The following is a 21,080-nucleotide window of genomic DNA, read 5'->3' as shown; positions in this document are numbered from 1 at the left end:
ATGACCTCATGCAGACACAGCAAAGGTTTATTTCTGCCTACTGAAGAGTGTCTTATGAGGCCAAGGAATAGAATAAGCAAGAGCTGCCTTTGACACAAGGGGAGTGGCTCCTTTTCCTCTACCTTTTGCTACTTTTTTCCCTCCCTCTACCTTTTGCTGTCTTTGCTGTGTTTCAGTGGAGCCTATCCATTGTGCAGTCCTGCTGTGAGGTTGGTCCTTCTGCAGGCATGGGACTGCTCAGCACATAGTGGGCTCTAGGTGTATTCACACTCATCCCGCAGAAAGACCCTTGTCCTCCTCCTCACACCCAGTCAAAAGCCACACCCAGATGACACAAAGAGGCAGAGGCTGCTTTTGCCATGATTTGTGGGTGGCTGCCAACCTCACAAACAGCACATTCCATGGGGCATCACCACTGCTCCAGGGAAATGTGCACAGCTTCCTTTGTCAGCACCGAGGACACACCATGATTCCCTTCCTCCACCTAGCAGGCCCACCATCTCTTAATTTGATTTTTCACTTAACTCTTGGTTCAGCGTTTTTCAGTTTATGGTCCTGGCACCCAGATGATAGACTCTGACATTTTAGCTTCGATGCCTGTTCTAACCTCTGCTTTTTCCACAGGCAGAACTGCCTCTTTCCTTTGGGAACTGTAAATGTCATGTGGCTACTCATTGTTGTGGAAAACTGTCAATTCCAGAACAATATTTCCAAATATTTTTCAAGGCAATCCTGTTGTTCTGGCAAATGTCCAGTAACAATCCGCATAAGATGTGTCCTTATTAACAGTGAGGAGCTTTTGCACTTCTTAACTTTACAGTATTGCCTTAATTTGTGTTGCATCACAGGACAGTCAGTGTCCAGAGCTGATGCTGCCTGGGCCAGAGGATCACAAACAGTGGAGCCACCCTCTGCATTGCCCAAACCCAGTGTTCTTTCTGCTTAAGCTTGCCCCAGGCTGAGATCATTCTCACCTGGAATGATTTCAAAGCAGAAATGGACAGTGTGCTTTCTGATACTCTTCATTCCTCTGAGCAGGAGAGACTCAAGGCTGCTTTTTGGTCTTTTGCTGAAGGACCAAAAGCTTTGCAGTACAGAACAAAGGTGGGGGAACATCAGCAGTCGGGATGTGTTTGGGTATTCAGTCCCCATCAACCAGAAAGATGTGTGAGAACAACTCAGGTAGTCTGAACTCCCAGAGAATAAACCATCATAAAACTGTGATCAGCTCCCTTCTGTGTAAAATCAGAGGCTGAACCCACAGCAGATCTCTTGAGGAAGCCCATAGTTTCACAGCAGCATCCAGCCAATGTGAGGCAGCTGTCCCACTGAAAGGGTGTAACCCAGCTGCTTGCTTTTGACCAGTGCTGTCTTTTCCTTTGGATATATTTAAATCTTATTTTTACATGCTGACCCCAGTCAAGGAGTGGGTTCAAGTTTAATGCTGTCCCTTGCTTCCAGGTTCTCTTGGCCTGGGTCAGATCCTCAAGCCAGTGGAGAGCAGCAGCACAGACATCAGCAATGGGACAAGGAAGGTTGAGGCCAGAGTGCAAGGAACAGTGGGACATCTGCTTTCAACAGCAGCACTGGTTTGTGCTGCTTTAAAATGACTGTGAAACTATGGAAGAACTTCCAGAGTCTCTAGTGCAGAATAATCAGAACTAAAAAAATCACACAGAGCTCAAACCTTTTCTTCTTCAAAAACTTTTTTTTTTAATGTGAAGTCATTGATACCACTGTGAGCATTAAATTGAAAGGCTCAAACTGGAAATTTAGGCTGTTTCCTGGAACACAAACTGTGCTCAAGATGAAGCTGTAAACTTCACACTTTCATGAACAGCTATGAATCACCTGCATTTGCACTGAAGGGTGCAATGCAATTCCCTTCGTTGCTTTCATTCTTATGGCAGTTCCATCAGGATTTAATTCTTGTGGGACCCTCCTGGTTTAGGAAGATCGGGGATCTGTGGATAATTTTCTTTAGAAGCTGTGTGGGTGATTGCAGCAGCTAGACGACTTCTACAAGAGGTCTAAATCTACTGAAAAGAATTCAGGCACATAGAATTACAAGTCCCAGTATTGTACCCTGTGTTTGTTATCATACAGCCTTTTGCACTGTGTTACCCATTGCTTATCCACACTCCCATTGCTTATCCACGCTCCCAGGTCCCTCCAGTCAGGAGTTACTTCTGTTCAGTGGTTTGAGAACAGAGCCAGGGAGCTGTATCTAACCCCATCCTTAACACCCATATGGACACAGCCTGGGATGAGGCCCATTCCTGAGGCTGCGCTCCATGCTGGTCAGTGGAGACACTCATCTCCCTGTGCACAAGGGCCTTGAAGTCCACTTCAAAATGGTTCCAAGTGTTTTCTAAGAGCGAGTGGCTTCACCTGATGAGTTCCTAACGCTCAGCTCCTCTTTCAGTGTGCACATGTTGCTCGGTATGCCGACTCCTCAGAGGTGAGTGCTGGATTTCCTGTGTCCTGGTATCCATGCATCCCTTTTGGGCATGGCTGCATTCCCCAGCCTGGCTTGCTCCTGATGCTCTTGCTCACTGGGTTTCCTAACACCAGGGGAACAAAGCAGGGGAAGGCCAGGCTGTGAGCAGGTTTGGGAGCTGTGTGTGTGAGCTGGTGGCAAGAATTGCAGTGCTTCTCACCGTACTGACCTGTGTTACCCAAGGATGGGGACTGTTTCTCTGGAGAACTTCATTCCTTTCTCTTCTAGAGGATGTGCCATGTCCTTGCTGTGCAGTGCAACTCCTCTGCCCTGTGTCCCCAGTGCTGGAGTAAATCCACTGAGAATGCAGCAAAAGCAAACCCTCCTCAGTCCCAGCCCTGTTCTGCACTGTTCCCTAAGGATTGGCATGTTTCTCCATTAGTGGAGAGGACATTTGTGTTTGGGATGAGCAGGGTATGTAGCAAAGCCCAGTAGCAGACCCTAGTATGAAAAGATAGGTTTGAACAGACTCTCCCTGCTTCAGTCTCTGGCAGAACCATTTTTGAAAAATGTCCCCACTGTCCCCAGCATTTATTGTGTTTACAAACGTCGGAGTGCAGTGAATGGTTTAGCTGCTGGTGGTCTTTTCAGTGCTGTGCCAGTTAGCTCGGTTGCTAAGAGCCCAGACATGTCACTTCTGCATTTTTTCCCAGTGGCAGATGAAAGGAGTGGGAGAACTCCAATTTGGGCATGTCAGAGGATGGGACTGCCAAGCAGCTTGTCTGGGGAGAAAAAAGAAATACAGACTGGCAGCATCTCATATTTGTGGAGGCACAAGATCTTAGTAACTCGTTTTCTTCCCATCTCATGTGCTTTTTGTTTATTTTGCACACTAATCAACCTGGAGACAGAAGCAGAGGGACTAAAGGATTACAGTGCTGCTACTCTGCTGCAGGCACCGTGCTGCAGCTGCCTGTGCCTTCCCACAGCCCTGCACCTGGTGCCAGAGCCCTGTGCACTGTTGCTGCTTGAAGGCTGGTGGTTCCAGCCTGATGCAGCCTCCTTGCACCCTGCATGGGTGGCAAACCCACCTTCACATTTGATTTCTTACCCTCCCTTTTCTGGGTGAGTGTGCCACTGTGCAGGACAATGAAGCGTGTTTAAGGTGATATCTGTTGAAACAACCATGAAGTATTTGTATTCACAGGGCATTTTATTAGAAGCCTTCTAATTTTAGCCTAAACCAATTTTATGGATTTGACTTCAAAGTGTTATTTACAAAAAGAATCACTGAATCCTTATGCACTTAACAGTCATGAGTTAATCTTAGGAAAGTCATTTAATGATGCTAAAGCAGCAATCAGTCCAATATGTTTATGAATTGGACCCAAAGTAATTTTGATCTGATTGAAATTGCATGTCCTGTCTTTCACATTGGCTTGTTTTACTACTCCCAGCCCCTCTCCAACATAATCCAGTCCCTTAAACCATGTCAATAGGGATGTGCCGAGGCTCTGTCATAGAAGGTTCATTCTCCACAGGCTGCCCTTTCTCTGTCTCCAAGGCAATAGATGCACTAATGCACTCTCAGACATTGGCCTGCCATTAAAATGCTCCTTTGTAAGTGCATCTTTGGTAGCTTGGAGAGCTGACCATATCACGTGAACATTTTTCAGTGCCACAAAAACCTGGGGGAAGAAAGAATCTAATTTTGTTTAGCTAGGACTAAGTTGCCTTGAGCTATTGGCACTCATCTTTCCTTGGTGCAAAGTTTCGTGTAGCCAATTTCAGAGTCCCATCATTAACAGTTTTCATTTCCAAAGAGTTTATAATCTAAATGGGCAGATAGTCAAGCCTTACCTCAAGCAGGAATATTAAAGTCAAGGCTGTAAAGCACAGCCTTGATGCAGCCTTTTTGGCAGGAGTAGTTGCCTTAATGCTCTTGCAGGTAAAACTCAATTATTTCACTGTCTGACTCACAGAAACCTCCACAGCTCCAAGGAGAGCACAGGCTGGTGGAGCAAAAGTCTGAGCATTCTGCTCCCTAGATGATATCCTGAGAAAAGGTGTCATGAGTATGAGGCCTGCAGGTGCCATGGAGTGTGCATTTCTGCAGAAGGCCAGGCTGAGCACAGCCTGAGCCCCCTGGGCTGGAGCTGTCCCTGTCAGCAGGGGTGGTGGGCTGGATGCTGATGGACTCCTCTGTTCTGGAGCACATCTGTCCCTGTCAGCAGGGGTGGTGGGCTGGGTGCTGATGGACTCCTCTGTTCTGGAGCACATCTGTCCCTGTCAGCAGTGGTGGGCTTTGTGCTGAAGCTGTTGGCTTCTCAGGAGAGCCCTTTCCTTCCCAGCTGGATCACTCCCACTGGCCTCATGTTCTGTACATGACAAAGCATTGATGCAATTCAGGACATTGATCCTCCTCTGCTCTGGGCAGCTTCACTAAAGTGCAAGCCTCTTTGACAGATGTACTCCAGCACGTCTCTTTGATATCTCCTATGCCAGCTCCTCTTGCTCTTATTCAGGGCCAGGCCTTTGCTGGTGGAGCTCCTTCCAGGTCTTTACCCAAGTTTCTGATTTATCTTCTTTGTGTTCTGTGGAAAGTCAGGCTGCAGCATTCAGGAACAACTGTACAATTATGTAAGAGCTCTTTCTCCTCTTCAGAGACGACAAAGTGAAAATCTCCAGGGATGTCTGTTTGTCTTTTGGCAGTACCTGGCAAATGCTTAAAATGCTGCTCAATATTAAACAATCTGCCTGGGACCAGCATTTAAGAAGTAACAAATATTATGTTTGGTGGTGTTCTCTCAACTAACGTCTTTTAGGTGCTGTTCCAAAGACCTGGGGCATGGTTGAGAGGGAAAAACCATTTTAATTCTTGTGGAGAATAAATATATCTATCATGAACTGAAGAATCAGCTGTATATCAGGAGAACTGTTGGGACTGCAAGTACTTGAGGTGGCATTTAATACTAAAATGCTGATCAGAAGCCTTAGGCAGTGTAAGAAGTGTGCAGGGACATTAGTGATGAATGGGTCTGTTTTGGGTGTGCACTGCAGGGTTGTGCTCCACAAGGTGACAGATCACACATGACCAGCAGTGCAGCTCACCAAGGACCTCGATGGGACATCCACTTAACTGTGTTTTAAACAAATCACCTTATTGGTCTATTAGCTGAATCCAACCCCTTCTTTGTGGTGTGCTATGAACTGCACATGAGTTATTACAGTGGAAAGTGCTTTAAAAACACTAATTGACTTTGTGTCAAGGGGGCTGATTGTACAGCTCTGAACTAATTCAGTTAAATGGTGTAGGTAGTTTTATTTTGGTTCTTAGCCAGTTTTGCTTCCAGCTCTCATTCAGGGGATTTTTTTTCACCTTATTGAACTTAAAGAACAAACAATTTTTTGTTGCTCTAGGCATTTGGTTCCTTGAAATTTCCCTTTACTAAATACTGAAGCAAATTTTTACAGGGCTGCTTTGCATCACTTTGCACTGGTACTTCTGAATGGCAATTTGGGATTTTCTCTTTTTGAGATTTAAAAATAGTTTCATATTTATTTTGGTAATTTCAGGGAAGAAAAAAAATTCACAGAAGATCAGTAGTTTTTGACTACATTTGCATTTTACCAGTAGAAAGTTAAAACATTAATTGTTGTTTAATAAACTCCAGCTGAATGACAGATATGATAAAAGCAAAGATGAATATTTCTGTGTTCTGAAACAATGTTCCTTCCCCCTCTGCACCCAAACGTTTTCTCCTAACAGTTTATTCTTTCTTTTTCTCTATGTAAATATTATGGGACTCTGATGTAAGTGTTACAGATTGCATGAATTTTCCTCTGAGGTGTTTGGAATAGACTAGCACTTAACAACTCACTCATTTGTGGGATGTGTTTTCATTAACGGATGACTTTGTTGATGTGATTAGGCTTGTTTGCTTTGGTTGCATTTGACTCCAGCTTTGGAAAGGATGTCTGCCTCTGTTTGGTGGCTCCTGGGCAGTGTGTGCTGGTGTAGTTGGCTGCTCCTAACTCCTTGGTTTGGCAATGACTGCTGGGGAAGTACAGGACTTGGGTCAATGTCTTTTGGAAATGATGGTGAATTTATCTTTGTTGCAGGGGAAAGAAGCTGATGGCCATCGTATAATAAATATCTGTTCTCCTGTGCTTATTAAATGGTGTGCAAACCTCTTTATATGAATGATCCCCTGGAAAGGCTTAACTTTGGAGTGACTTTACTTTCCATTACAATAATACAATACCTCGCTCTTGGTTTGAGTAGTCTGTGACTGTGGTTTTCCCCATTGCTCCTGAGGAATTAAAGTGATTAAAGGAAGGAAGAAGTATTGTGCCCAGCAAAATAAGGGGAGGTCCAATTTCTCTCAAAGTTGCCTGATTCCCACTGTACCTGTATTTAAGTGTCCAGATTTTTAAATATCAAAGTCATTTGCTCCCTTTTACTTAGAGTGGGCCAGGTCCTGACTTCTGTTGTACTCATGAAAATCCACCGGAATTTACTACAGATTTACACAGCAGCATGGACCGGAGTCTGAACCAAAGTGATTGCTGAAAAAAACAGCACACTACTGAATCCCACATATTGGTGTAGAAAAAGTTTTGCAAGTGAGATTTCTTAGCCTTGTTGAATCACAGAGATCAAAGATTACAAAGATCTGGCCTTACATTTCCTGGTCCATGCTGGGTTGTTCCCTGTGGTGCGTTAACAGCTCAGGTCCCAGCTCTGCAGAGCACTCAGATGTCTACTTCAACTAGAAATGTGCCCATTTTCAGGGCTTCCCACACAATGTGTTGGCTGTATCAGTTCCCTTGGGAGGAATTATGATAGTATGGTAGGAACTGGAATTAAGGGGTCCATTTCCTTAGACTGTTTGCAGTCAGATTCTGTCTTGCTTTAGTGGAGAGAGGAGTGTAGTCTGGTCTGTGCACTGAAAAGGTGTTTGCAAGAGGCAGCAGCAGCTTTAGTCCTGGAACACCAGCCCATTTCCCACTTCTGCAGCAATTCAGCCCCTCCACACAAAGATGTGGAGCCATAAATGTTACAGGTGGAGACACCTGAAACACAGCCTGCCCTGGGGTGGGGAGTGAGAGTCTTCCACACAGAGTCAGGGCAAAGATCTGGTGTATGATCCATGTTTTTACACAGCCACCTCCTGGCTGTGACAGTCCCTGGCGTTGTTGGCTGCTTCCCTGGAGCAGCACACACTGCTGACTCTGCCACTTTGGGGACATCTGATAGTGACCTGAGGCCCCACAGCCTCAGATCATAAAAATGGCTCTTAGAAACACACTGGAGGTCACCCAGGGCCAAGTGCTGTCCTCAAAACACACACTCCAGCCCTGAAAACGTTTTGCTCCTCAGTCTTTACCTTCTCCAATAACCTTGGTGTCCCAGAACCCTTTTATTCACTTTAAACCTCTATCTTCTTTCTCACCAGTTCCTCACATGTGTTTGTTCTTCTGGTTAACCCCTTGCTTTACATTTTTACTCACTCTCTTGCTGTCAGAAAATCAGTTTATTATCATGTCATCACCATATTCACAAAAAATAACAAACAACATCAGAGCTGGTGCTCACACAGCAGCCACCCTTCGGAGATGAGTTCTCTCCCATCCCACAACAGCATAATGCTTCCACAAACGTGGGACAAAGTCTGGCACCCTGAAGTCTGGCAGATCAATATGAGGTTGGATTGCTCACAATACAGGAGTCCTTCCCAAGGCAGGATGGGCAGGGAATCCTCCCTTCTTGTTCCAGGTCTTAAGGAAAGTGCCCTGTGTATTCAAGATCTGTTCTCTTCAATGGCCAGAAAAGTAATGCAAAGGCCTGGGATAGCACATCTTCTTCCCTTTTCCAGTTCAGTGAGGCTGAAGCAAAACTGGTTCCCATTTGGCTGGTTTTCAGTGTCCCACTGACAGTGAGGTGGAGCAGGGAAGAAGAGGGTGTCAGCCCAACTTCCAGTGGACTTTACAGACCTCTCAGCTGCAGGGATCAAAGCAGTATGCACCAGTTTGAAGGCTGAGCTCTCCTCTTGATCTTCATGGAAGCAGCTTCAGGACATGGATGTGATGCTTGGACTGATGGGGAGAACAGAAGAGCCTGCAGGAGACTGTGCTGTGGACATGGGTGGCAGAGCTCCCTTGGTATCTTTTTTGCCCAGCATCCAATTTAAGAGAGAGAATAGTAACAAAGAAAGCAATGTATGCTGCAAAACCATGGGATTCACAGAAGCATTACCAGGCTGACAGTTCTTCTGTCTCCTTTTCCAGTGGAGCAGCTGGTTGTAGGAGAAAGGGAGCAGGGCACATTTGCATGATCCTGTCTGCTCTCAGCAGCCTCAGCAGCCAATGTCTCCTCTCTCTGGTCACTGAACACCCTAACTCTGGTTCTCCAACACCCCTCCATCCTGTCCCATTCAAAGTCCTTTTTCCATGGGGAAAGCCCCTGTCTGCTCACAGTGGCACATGGCTGGAGGTGTGTTGTTGGGCCCCTGTGCAAACCTCAGTGAGGCTGTTGAAAGAAGTCCTGACCCACTGCTACTAAACTTGACTAAATTTTGATTTGGCTTAGGGAGGCAGCAAAGAACAGCTTCCACATCCAAGAGGGTCTAAACTAGGTTGCTCCTGGGTAGCTCACTTCCCAAATGGAGGGATAAAATAGCAACCCAAAACATTCCTGTACTGTTCTGCCATGTGATCTAGAGAACATTTAATTCTCCCCACAGTGCAGTTTTCACACTACAGTCCTACACAGAAGAAAAACATTTCAGCATTATCCCAGACCTCTCTGCAATGTGACCATCAACACCTTTAGTACAGCTGGGGAAAAAGTCAGCTTCCAGTTCTTCCTGAAAACCTTCAGTGGTGTCTTCCAGCCTGCCCATGTGAATGGTGATAAAGGGGTGTAAACATGGGGTCAGTGGGCAGAGGATGGTGTGCACAGGCTGTTGTCTTGAGCAGCAGCTGCATCCTGTGGGCTGAGAGCAATTAGCTGCTGACTTTAATTTGGCACTGGTGAGAGCCCCAATGACCTACTCATGACTCGTGTTGCTGTAGCCAAGTAATTTTCCCTCTGTCTGTTACCCAGCTGAAAGAGCTGTCGAAGAATTTGGTTCTTTTGGGCTTTAAGAATCAAATTGGATTAGTAAGTACTAAATGTTTAAGAATCCTCTTTGGTTTCAGTCTTTAGGGTTTAGTCTTTGGTCCAGCAGACTCTTAGAGTCAGGCTGGGACAAGAAGCACAGAGCATTATTTCTGTGTATGTTCATGCAACCATTAAAGCATAGACCCAGTAATTCTCATTCATGGCACCTAAACAGCAAATACTTGCACTCCTGATGTGTTTCGAAATCAAAAAAGCCTTCTCAGTTAAACAGAGAAGCCTCCAGCCCTGCTGGTAAGAAACTGTGGACATGCAGGAAGCTTGGTTATGTTGAGCTTCCTCTTCTGTACCTCTTGCTTTGGACTGGTCATTAAAAACACTGTCTGATTTACTGTCTGTATTTAGGCAGCAAATGGATTGTGTTGTGTAACACGACCAGTCCCAAAAAGATTGTGCTATAAGTTACAAGGATAAGAACCACCAAGAAAGTGTTTGTGGTCTGTAGTTATGGGGCAATAAACTGCCTTCAGATCCATCAGCAGAGCTAATGCTCCACCACATTTACTCCAGAATGACAGAAGAGAGACTTTTCCCTGCATTGGTCTTCCAGCAGCACACCCACTTGCTGAGGGTCCATTCAATGCCTGGTGAAGCTTTTTGTGAACTTCAGTGGATCTGTCTGAGTGCTTGCCTTGACCACTCTCAGCTTCAAGTCTGTCACTGCTGCTGTGTTTCCGATTTCTGCATCCCAGGCAGGTCTCTCTGTGCTAACCAGAGGGCTTCAACCCCCATTTGGAGCCTTCTAGAGGAAGCAGTAGATGCAGGAGTTATGGATGGAACCAGCAACTAAAGAAATCAGTTATTTTATTTATCCCTGAGCAAACAAACAAACAAAGAAATCTCTTTCTAGTGTCAACCTCCCAAACATCAGAGGCTGTGAATTTAGTCTCAATTCTGTGTAAAATAATCAAAATAGTCTTAATAATGGCTTTGTAAAGAGAAGCCTTTTGATTTCTAACCCCACAGCTGCTGTTATTAGAGTGTGATGTGTGTGACCCCTCTATTAACCCCTGAAAGATGCATGGCTTTGCAGTGAGGTGACTGATTTGTGTGAATCAAACCATCACTGATTTCCTCATCCTGTGTCTTCACGTTTAGGCTGTAAATGGCTTTGTTAAATAGGTGAAATAAGCGTGGACAATAGGTATGAGAAGCCACCTGAGACAAACTGTGAAACAAAAGGCTCAGTGTTCTCAGATGATGAAGACAATGATTGTGCATCCATGAACAAAAGGCCCAAAAAGAAGGATCAACCCCTTGAGGTACTTCCATATTGTCAAGGCTGCTCCTTATGACATTCCTTGAACCTTCAACTGGAATCTTCAACTGAACAAACACCTCTCTTTGGTCTAAACTCACTAAATACACTTCAAGTTGCTTCATGTAAACAAAAGAACTAAAGGAAATGCAGATCTCACTCTGTGGTTTGCCAAAAGTGAATTTAGCAACATTTTGTTATTGAGGAAATAAAACCTCTGTAGGACATGCCGTAGGCAAAGACTCCTTGCAGGTCTGGGGTAGGGTAGATGGAGCCACAGCCAGCAGCTGAGATCTCCACCTGTGGGAAGCTGGTTTGTTCCCTCCTTCCCTTGTCTCAGGGTGAGGGAGCAGAGCAGTGTGGTTTGGTCAGCAGGTGCAATCCCTTCTGCTGGCTTGTCCTACCTGTGGGGGCTTTCACCAAAGTCTGGGCTGCTCTGTTCTAGCTGTGGAAAGGTGCAGCCTCTCAGGCTACTCCCAGAGCTGTCCAGTGGCCTCCCAAAGGGCTGCTCATTCCCCATTTAAGAGTCTTTGCTGTGCAGTTAATGACAGCTTTGCTTTAAGAGCCACATGTCTTCCCAAAGAGCAGCCCTCTCCCAGGCTGCAGGAGGTACTGCTCTAGTGGTCCAGCTGTGTCCCTGGGCTCCTGGTTTACAGATAGCTACTCCAAGCCAGCAGCTATGGAGTCAGGCGTGGTGTGGGATCCATTACTGCCGTGCATAGCAGCTTTGCCCCTCAGCTCTGCTCCAGCTGTGCCTTTGTGGGCACAGCCATCCCATCCAGACCTGTTGTGCTGTTGGGGATTCACTGTGGGGACCTGGGGTAAGATTTCAGGCTTGGAAGATGGGGTGAAGTGTTGGATTAGTCCCATCTCATTGAGAAACTACTTTGGTTTACGGTCAAGCTAGAAAAAATGGAGATTTAGGTGGAGTTTAAACAAAACCTCACCATGCTGCAGTCCCTGGTCTATATGAATATTTATACCTTGCTGCATCACGGGAATGCAGAAACGTGGCATGGCCTTGTGTTTGAAAGTCCTATGAAACAGAAATGACAAAGCCCTCTCTTTGGTCCTGTCAGGCCCTTACAGGTAAATAGGTTGATGCTGTTAAAGAAAACAAGGCTTTGGGTATTTAGGTAAATGGAATAGAAGAGCCTACCACACCTTGTTACCTGATGCTGTGACAGGGCTCCACACTGAGAATCCAAGCTCTGTTACAGTATCTGATAACCGATTCTTGCTGTGAAGTGCACAAGGCACAAAGCCACACCAGAGCTCTTCTGAGAGAAGTAGGCAGATTAGGGCTATTTCTTTCATTTGTTTGCTAGCCTAACTGCTGTCTGTCTGAGTCTGGAGAGCAGGGTTAGCCGCAGGAAATCAAATTCATGGAGTTGGTCTGCCTCCTCCTGGGCATTCAGGGCTCCTTGTAAAAGCTCTGCATCAGCTGACTACAAGGCAGAATTCCAATAGCTGGTTTCTAAAATAAATTCAACAGATTGTGTCTGGCCTCTTTTCCAAGCAAGAGGCTGCTTTTAAGAATTTTACCTCATGAGAATTACAGACCCGGTGTGTTTTACCTTGTGGACCCCTTCAGCTTTGTAATGCCATGAGCTGTACCCTCTGAGGAGCTGTGGATGGGTTGGACAGTGCAGGATGGGCTGGGAGACACCAGAGCTGTCTCCCTGCCACCAGTTTGATCTCTTGATCCATGAGCTGCTGTAAATGGCAGCAGTTTGTCCTGTCTCTTTCAACTGTTTTGTTATTAGCAGTCTTTAGCCACACCTCTAAGCAAGCACTAAGCAAGGTGTTAGTGTAACCTGGGTATACAACAGGTTTCTTTAAGAGATTAATCTTCAATTGGCCATTAATTAATGATCTTTAGGGCCAAAATCTGCTTCTCCATTACTTCATGCCTGGACCCTTGTCACAGAGGTCCCACAAAGATGGGTGAGTTGTAAGGAAAAAAGATGTTTCCTGTTAGGCCACTGAAGTTTTGTCTTGCTTTTCTGCAGGCACCGCCTAGGACCCTTAGACCTCGCTTCAGGAAGAAAAGTACCTCGTCCTCTGCCACTGAAACAATTTGAGTGCAATGAGCCAATAGCACCAAGATCCACAGAATGTCTCTCTTCTGCCTTAAAGAGCTACTCGTTCAAAACATAGGAAACAGCAGTGGGATGGATGTGCTTTGATGTACAGCACTGCAGACATGGCCTTTCTCCCTCCTCTCTCCGCATCCCTCTGTGACACGCTGCTGCTCTTTGTCCCTGACGTGGGTTGGACAGTCTGGCAGGCACCTGCAGGTGAGGGGTCCTGGTTTGGTTTGCAGAGTGTGCACCCACCTACACTGTACATTTACAGTTTCATTTGTGTCTGCATAGCTCTTGCTCTGTGAATGCCCAGCGGAAACAACAATAATCAGTTACTCATGATGCTACATTGACAGTGTATTTATTTATGGCTTTATCATTGATGAAGTGGATTTGCAGAACCCATGGAATTCTCTTTCCTCCCTTCCTCCTCAAGACTGTGAATGATGTAACAAATGTCAAAGTACTTCGACTGTACAAAATGTCCAAGATTTGTTAGCGAAAGCTGAGTGCAACTACATTTCTCTTTCTGCAAGTAGATCACATGTTCTGAGAAAATCATTGTGCTAAACCCACAGAGACAGAAACTCACAGAGGATGAGGAAGAGACGTGCAAGAGAAAAGAAATGGTTTCAATGATGTAATGAAGGGGGAGTTCTAATTTTGATCAGCCTGAGCCAGGAGAGTATTTTGTGGAAAATGATGGGTAGAAGAACTAAATCCCACCATTTGTGGCCAATGTTCTACTGTAAGTTTTAAAGTGTGAGCAAGCCAGGCTTGAGCAAGCTGCAGCAACAGAAGTTAGAATCGCTTTAGAGATGTATTTCCAGGGAAAAATATGCCTTTATTCCCTGCTGCATGAATGCCAGTCCCAGCACTCTGCTCTCCTGCTGAGGGGCTGCTGTTCTGCTTGCATGAGCAGAGGAGGGTGCTGGGTCTGAGCTGCTTTTTGGAGCCTGGAGTTTCTCCTGTAGCATGGAGTTTGGTTAGAAACACAAGAACCAGATGGAGTAGTGTATTTGTATCCATATATAAATGAGAAATATAAAAGAAGAGGAAGACACGGTAGGGTTTGTGTATTTGTGCTTCAAGTTGGTGTCTCTTGTAAGTGTTGAGCATGTGTGATTCACACATAAGTTAATTAATTACGTGACCCTTTGTGTTTGCTCTTGGACCTGTCACATAGCCTAGAAAAGCATTTAGCATTACGTAGGATGTGCCATCACCAATGGATCAGCACGGGGGCTCGATGGCAGTCACTGTTCATCTGGCACAGGTGCAGCAGCCCAGGGTGCCAGCAGCCTGCTGGAGTGTGCCCGGCTTGGAGATAACTCTGAAGTGGCCTTTGAAACCATTTCTCTGCTGGGGGTGCATCCATATCCCAGCTGCCCATCTGGTGGATCCCTGAGGTCACCCCCACTGCTTCCTACATGTGTGGGGAAGAAAGAAATAAATTATGCGCACACAGAAATGTTTATCTGACCTGGCTAGGAAATGGAAAAAGCAAGCAGGTATTTCCTGTGTCTGCCACAGTATTTGGCCTCATTACCTGAGAGTTTTATTTCCTTTACATGTGCTGATTCAGTCATATTTTGCAAATTTTGAAAAAGTCTTCAGAAAGTAAATTAAAAAACAAACAAACAAACAAACCTGTCTAAAGAGCAGTTACAGAAGAGTCGGTCCCTGGAAGATACTCAGCAAAAGCTTTGAGAAGCTAAGCTTATGTATTTTACTTCTAAGCAGCTTTAGAGTTTATTTTATTTCTTTTGGCTAATGTAAAAAAGAAATAGAAAACTGCCTGCACTGTTAGCAGAAAATAAAATCCTGTTGCAAGCAAGCCATGTTTCCCTGCTATGCAATGGGCTGCTGTAAGATAAAAAAGAAGCTGACAAGTTTGCACTCAATTATGCCAATTACCCCAGCCAACATAGAGCTGCATAACATCTGACAAGTTCTAATCTCAGACACGCTGTATTAACATTGATTCTCACTAAAACTATTTAATGTGCGTCTAATCTGCTGTTTTACTGTAAACTTGACTGTTTAGCATTTCTTAAGTGCTGAGGTGAAATGTTGACAAGGGAGTTGCCTTATATCTCTCAAAACATTCACTGTATAAATGAGAAAAATAAACCTTTTCATATCTCTGGAAAAAAAAAAAATGTATTAATTTATCAACGGAGCTGTATATTTGTGTATAGATAGGCAGACGTGAATGCCTGACCACGTGCACTTGTGCTCCTTGTGCTCCAGTGTTCTGTACAGACGAGAACGGCCACTCGCTTTGATTCCTCACCTTCCTCGCCCAGGTTGTTTACAGGGGCTGCCCCAGGTCTGTCAGTTCAGTGTTAAGGCTACGTGTGTTCATTCGGGATAAACACCACCCGTGAAGTCTTTTGTTCCAGCTTTTCTCTGGAGCCTCTGCCAAGGAGCGAGCCCGGTTCGGTGAGTCGCCCTCCTGCGCTGCTGCTGACCCCTCCTGGCAAAGCAGGGTGTGCAGGACCCGGGACAGGAGAGGAGGCAGGGAGGGAGGGATGGAGGGAGGGAGGGATGGATGGATGGATGGATGGATGGATGGATGGATGGATGGATGGATGGATGGATGGATGGATGGATGGATGGATGGATGGATGGATGGATGGATGCTTTCTAGGTGTGTGTTGGGAAGGAACAGTTCTCAGCTCCCTTCCAGTTGCAGCTGAGTGTGCAGGCCGGCTGAGCACTTCCAGATGTCCCCTCCTAAAATCAAGCAATCTTTCAGCTGATGGTTTAAAGTAGCAGCAGATGTGGCTTAGTTAACAAAGCCCAGTTTTGGGGCCTTCCAGGCAGCTGGCCCCTACCATCAGTCCAGTAGGGCAGGCAGGCACCTCCTCATGTCTCAGAGAGGGACAGGAGAGTGGAACCCTGAAGGGAACAGGCCAGCCCTAGGAAACAGCCTTTACCCAGCTCAAGGCTCCAGTGAAACGTGCATTATTTTAAACATGTAAAATCGAGGCTGAGGGGAAGGAAACTGCAGCTGGAGATAAACTGTGGTAAACAGGCCTGCAAATTACCTCCCCAATTTCCCATAAACTCCCTCAGTTATTAAGAGAATAAGCTCAGAGCATCCCAGTGCAGCCCTCTGTGCCTCCTCTCCTGCCGTAGGGGTCAGCATCAGCGCAGCTCCAGCGGTCGCCAACTGCTGAATCAGGATCACATCCAACACAAGACAGACTTCACTGTGTCCCAGTCACCCTGGAATGAATCCTTAACCTAAATTGTGGCAGTGCAAACCCAGCACAGAAGGAAAGAGGATCGGGCAGTTTATTCCTGCTAGGAGGGAGAAAGCTGCTTGGAGAGAGACAATGCTCCTGTAAACAACCTGCTGCCTCTGGCTGCTGGCGAGTCCTCGTGTTGTGATGAACCCTTATGCTCCTCACCCACAGTCTCCTTTTTTGCTGTTAGTTTCGGGTACCTGTTTTGCATCCAGCACCATATTTGAACTAGCAGAGAACACGTTGGGATTTGCATTTAGACAAACTATTTAAGGCTCATAATTGTGCACTTGGTGTGATTTCTTTCCTGTGATGGGTAGAAAAGGTCTGTGATACAATGATACACTTGATGCCTCACAAGGATGGCCATTACAACAGTATTCCAAAGGTTGATGTTTTGCTGGTTTTGTTATACTGCTTGATATACATCTTGAATAAAGTCTTAATCTTTTCTTTATTAAAAAAAAAACCAAAAAACAAAACAAAAACAAACATCTTCAGTCTGTTCAATGTATCTGGCAGGCCAGAAAAATCACTTTGATCGCTGTATTATTTTTATCTGAATTCTGGCTGACTGTATATAGATGTATTCACTAAGTGCTGCATGTCCTTCAGAACTTTCTGTATCATGAACTGGAAAAAGAACAAAATACAGCTACTGAACACTCTGAGTAACTAGTGAATTCATTGCAATGCTACAGCTTTGTACTGCAAACCACCTCTGCTATACAGGCAGCTCTGGGGCTGATACCCAGGGACTGTCTGCTCAAAAATGGGTTATCAGGGAATGCTTTAAGGCACTGCTTTCACACAGTTGCTGGAGTATCAGCTTTGTAGAGAAAACATCTGATCCAACCCTTAGCAAAACCAGGGTCGAGTTGCTCTGCACACTCCAAACAGACTCCATGATAAACCCTTGGGTTTGTTCCATTTATGTGTGACCAGGAATGTGCAGAGTGAGGTGCAGTTAGTCTTAAAGGAATAAGAAGCAAGGAAATACTCTGACTTGTCTGCTTGAGGATGTTGTGCAGGACCTAAGGAATATATTCTACTACTCAAAAGCCAACAGAGGACACAAAATGTGAGTCCTGTAGTGAAAGTTAGTGGCCAATACATTTTAAAATCAATTATAAACACTGCATGTAGCCATCAAACTGGTTTTGGATTTTTTTTTCCATATGCTTTCTAGCATGGACACAAGGCAATAGTGTGTTATTGTGACAGGCAACAATGCTCAGATGGACCCTGCTCTCCTTTTTCCTCTTCCCCAGAAGACTCCATTCAGTGAGCCACCAATAAGTATGGATACAATAAAATAGGTCCTGGGGTTATTTAAACATATTTCTTTTCAAAAAATAAGGTTAAATATGTTGAATTATTCACTTTTAGTGCCGTTTAGACTATATTCCTCCATGTTAGACAATCACAGGAAACCACCAGACATGAGAATGTGTAGGTGACCAGCCTGACCGCTGCTAAGTAAAACACAAACTGCAGATGAAGACAATCTTGACTATTCTTTTATTTTGGGCATTGATTCCCACAATTCTGCTCAGATGATATGCACATATTTATTTAAAAAACTTACAGGCATTACAGATTTATGTTCCAAAATTCAGACCATGCCACATGACCACTCCCCCTTTCCTAGAGATGTGCAAAACCAAGATTTCTACACACGAAGGTTTGTGCGGTCGTGGTACTTCTGGTAGGGATCATCAACGTACCAGTTCCTCCTTTTCCAGAAGGAAGTGGTCATTTTATCCAGGAGTTTACACTGTGTCCTTGTGCACAACACAAACTCCCTCAAACGCTTCTTCTGGGCAGCCGACTTCTTCCAGAGTTTCTTCTTATAACCAGACTGTCAGGAGAAAACACACAGACAAAAAACACCCACTTCTTAGCAGGTCACTGCAAACACACAAACAGCCACACTGCTCAGCAAACCTGGATAAATCCCCCCCTTTCAGGAAAATGGGAGTCTCTCTACAGAGCTTTTCTTCATTTCATACCAGCCACTGCCCTCCAAGGGAAGGAAAACAACTACATTTTACACTGACTATAAAGAACAGGCTCTCATTATCCAAAAAATCTCACCTTTCTCCTAACCCAGAGGCCATTGTGCAGCCGGAGGAACCTTTTGACCACAGATTTCACACTTTTCCTCTTTCCCTTCCGTAAGCTGCAGTAGGTAAGGGTCCTTGCTGGCTGCTGGAGTAAACTTGGAAGTAGAGGTGTGACACTGAAAAAAACCAAACCAACCCCAAAACAGGGAGGAAAATAGAATGGAAATGAAACACCTTTTTCTAAAAGTAATCATTGCCTTTATCACACATAGAAAGATCAGAAGGGCTGTGCCTTGTTTGAAGAGTAACGAGGACTCCTCTAATATTACAGCACAGCACCTAATGAGTGTAGAACACCAACTTCAGGGCTGGACTTATCAAAATTCAGCTCAAAGTTATTATTCCACACAGAGCACCTTTTTTCTTTAATCTACTAAAAACAGTAAAACACTCAGAAGCCAATATTCAGCTGTTATTTGGATTCAGAAATTACTTTTAGAATATTTATCACAAAACAGTTTGAATCAGAAGGGACCTCGTAAATCATCTAGTCCAACACCCATCAGCAGCAAGAGAAACAGTAGTGATGACAAGACTAACTGTAAAATATGGCTGCAAAGAATATCCTAATTTACCTCCTGCTTCAAGCATTAATGGTGATGGAAGTGGGAGGCTTGGGGCTAACACAGACCCACTGCAAAGTGCCCAAGTGTGACAGACTGAGGTTTATATATTATACATGTGTGTGTATGTATGTATGTATGTATTTTATATGTATACGGGTGTTGGGGTCAGTCTCTTCTCCCAAGAAACAACAGGACAAGATAAAATGGCCCCAAGTTTTGCCAGGGCAGGTTTAGATTGACTCTAGGGAAAACTTTCTTCATGGAAGGGGTTGTCAGGCACTGGCACAGGCTGCCCAGGGCAGTGGTGGAGTCACCATCCCTGGAGGGATGTAAAATCTGTGCAGATGTGGCAGCTGGGGACACAGTTTAGTTGTGGCCTTGGAAGTGCTGGGTTAAGGGCTGGACTTGATTATTTTAAGAGGTCTTTTCCAACCTAAATATTCTATGAGTCTATGACATTCATATATATACGGGGGAGTTTCAATATGTACACTACATACATATTATATATAATACTACAAATTATTATAGAAAGTATAGACTATATAAAAACAATACAAAATTAATACACATGATGCTATATTAATGTATTATGGGTAATGTATATATGAGACATAAATTCATAGGATATAATATGACATATTATATGATGTGCAACATAATAATGTAAAAACATATGTAAAAATATATTCTTAAATATATTTACTGACGTAATTTTGAAAACATTTTATTTTTAAATTACTTATATTTTTTAATATAAAATATACCATATATATATAAAATACATAAGATACATAAATAAAATATAAGGTATATAAATAAAATATATAATAATTACACATATATAAATATCGATATATATTGAAGCTCCTCCATATATACCTCAACCCCCTTTTAAGGCTTTTTGGCACGAGGGAGAAGCCGCGCACCTGCTGAGCACCGAGGGCGTCCCTGTCCGAGGCCGGTTCTCGCCGAGCAGCCGCGGGGTCCAGAGCGGGGCCGGGGCCGGTCCGTGCCCGAAACACCGAGCGGAGGGGCCGCAGAGCGGGAGCGCGCGGGGGGCCCAGCGCCGCAGGATCCCTGCGGGAACACGGGAGAGCCTCAGAACAAATGTCCCAGCCAGAGACCCCCAGCCCCGACACCGAAACCGCCCCGACACCGCCCCGGTACCGACCCGCCAGGGCCCCGCGCGCCGCCGCCGCCGCCATGGCCACGCTGCGCCGGGCGGGGCCGCGCCGGGTCCCGCCCACGGGGGCTGCCCGCGGCACCTGCGGCTGCACCGGCCCCGGGGCCCCGCACCCGCCCGGAGCCCTCCTCGTCCGTCCCGTCCTCGGAACCGGCCGGGTCCCGCCCACGGGGGCTGCCCGCGGCACCTGCGGCTGCACCGGCCCCGGGGTCCCGAACTCGCCCGGAGCCCTCCTCGTCCGTCCCGTCCTCGGAACCGGCCGGGTCCCGCTCCGTCCTCCCGCGCACCCGCCACCTTTGGGTTACAGGCACTCACCGCCCTTCGCCCCAGGGACTTTAAAGCCTGTTGCTAAAGTCTCGCAAAAAGTCACCAAGTGGATTTTACTCATTGTTTGTGAACATTACTGATGTATTCTTTTTTTTTTCTCTTCAGAAATCTGGCCAGACTGTTTGAAGGATGAGATAAAAATGGCTTCTGAGAGCTCTGAGCGAGAGAAGGTGTGAAAGATTACACCTGTAAGTTGTTAATAAATGCTGTAAAATGTGTTGTGTTAGCTTCACATTGGGGGATTGGAGCATCTCTCTCCTGAGGAAAGGCTGAGTGAGCTGGGGCCGTTCAGCCTCGGGAAAAGACAACTGAGGGGGGACCTCATCAATGTCTGTCCCTGTCTGCAGGGAGGGCTCGGAGCAGGGACCGGCCTCTGCTCGGTAGTGCCGGGCTATGGGATTAAGGCAATGGGCAAAAACTGGTGCCCAGGAAGTTTCACCTGAACATGAGGAAGAGCCGAGCCCCGGTGCAGTGACCGAGCACTGAACAGACTGCCCACAGAGGGTGTGGACACTCCCTCACTGGAGATACTCCAGAACTGTCTGGTTGCAATCCTCTGCAGCCATGTGCTCGGGGATGACCCTGCTTGAGCAGGGAGCTTGGACCAGACGAGCCGCTGTGGTCCCCTCCAACCTGGCCCATTCGGTGATTTT

General features: G+C 45.7%; 2 protein-coding genes across 11 annotated transcripts in view; one reads left to right on the top strand and one right to left on the bottom strand.

Annotated features, from left to right (window-relative positions):
• Positions 1-16,890, top strand: part of REEP1 (receptor accessory protein 1) — an 85,256-nt gene extending 68,366 nt beyond the window's left edge. For 3 of the 9 annotated variants that reach the window (XM_069014711.1, XM_069014709.1, XM_069014714.1), the window contains 3 exons: positions 2,426-2,461; positions 10,746-10,885; positions 12,894-16,890. In XM_069014711.1, coding sequence (XP_068870812.1) covers positions 2,426-2,461; positions 10,746-10,885; positions 12,894-12,965 — 248 coding nt within the window. In that variant the 3' untranslated portion in view covers positions 12,966-16,890. The other 6 variants (XM_069014710.1, XM_069014715.1, XM_069014716.1 and 3 more) reach the window with 6 other exon arrangements.
• Positions 16,891-17,720: 830 nt separating this feature from the next.
• MRPL35 (mitochondrial ribosomal protein L35) lies at positions 17,721-20,577 on the bottom strand. 2 transcript variants are annotated; one of them, XM_069014704.1, is made up of 4 exons: positions 20,416-20,577; positions 19,844-19,994; positions 18,320-18,464; positions 17,721-18,083 (listed from the first exon to the last, which is right to left on the bottom strand). In XM_069014704.1, exons 1-4 carry the CDS (start codon positions 20,486-20,488, stop codon positions 17,895-17,897), a joined length of 558 nt encoding a protein of 185 aa, XP_068870805.1. In that variant the 5' UTR covers positions 20,489-20,577; the 3' UTR covers positions 17,721-17,894. The 2 variants fall into 2 exon arrangements, with proteins under 2 accessions (XP_068870805.1, XP_068870806.1); XM_069014705.1 differs by lacking the exon at positions 20,416-20,577 and adding an exon at positions 20,089-20,144.
• Between the last annotated feature and the right edge of the window lie 503 nt (positions 20,578-21,080).

The sequence above is a fragment of the Aphelocoma coerulescens genome, chromosome 4 (genome assembly GCF_041296385.1).
Source record: "Aphelocoma coerulescens isolate FSJ_1873_10779 chromosome 4, UR_Acoe_1.0, whole genome shotgun sequence".
Classification (NCBI taxonomy): domain Eukaryota; kingdom Metazoa; phylum Chordata; class Aves; order Passeriformes; family Corvidae; genus Aphelocoma; species Aphelocoma coerulescens.
Note: the sequence above shows the minus strand (reverse complement) of the source record. Positions and strands in the feature narration are given on the sequence as shown.

Coding starts and splice junctions, on each gene's coding strand:
- MRPL35 (XM_069014704.1), bottom strand. CDS start 20,488: ATGAGTAAAATCCACTTGGTGACTTTTTGCGAGACTTTAGCAACAGGC. Junction 18,465..19,843: donor ACGCCCTCGGTGCTCAGCAG/GTGCGCGGCTTC, acceptor GGTTTTTTTCAG/TGTCACACCTCTACTTCCAA. Junction 18,084..18,319: donor GCCTCTGGGTTAGGAGAAAG/GTGAGATTTTTT, acceptor TTCTCCTGACAG/TCTGGTTATAAGAAGAAACT.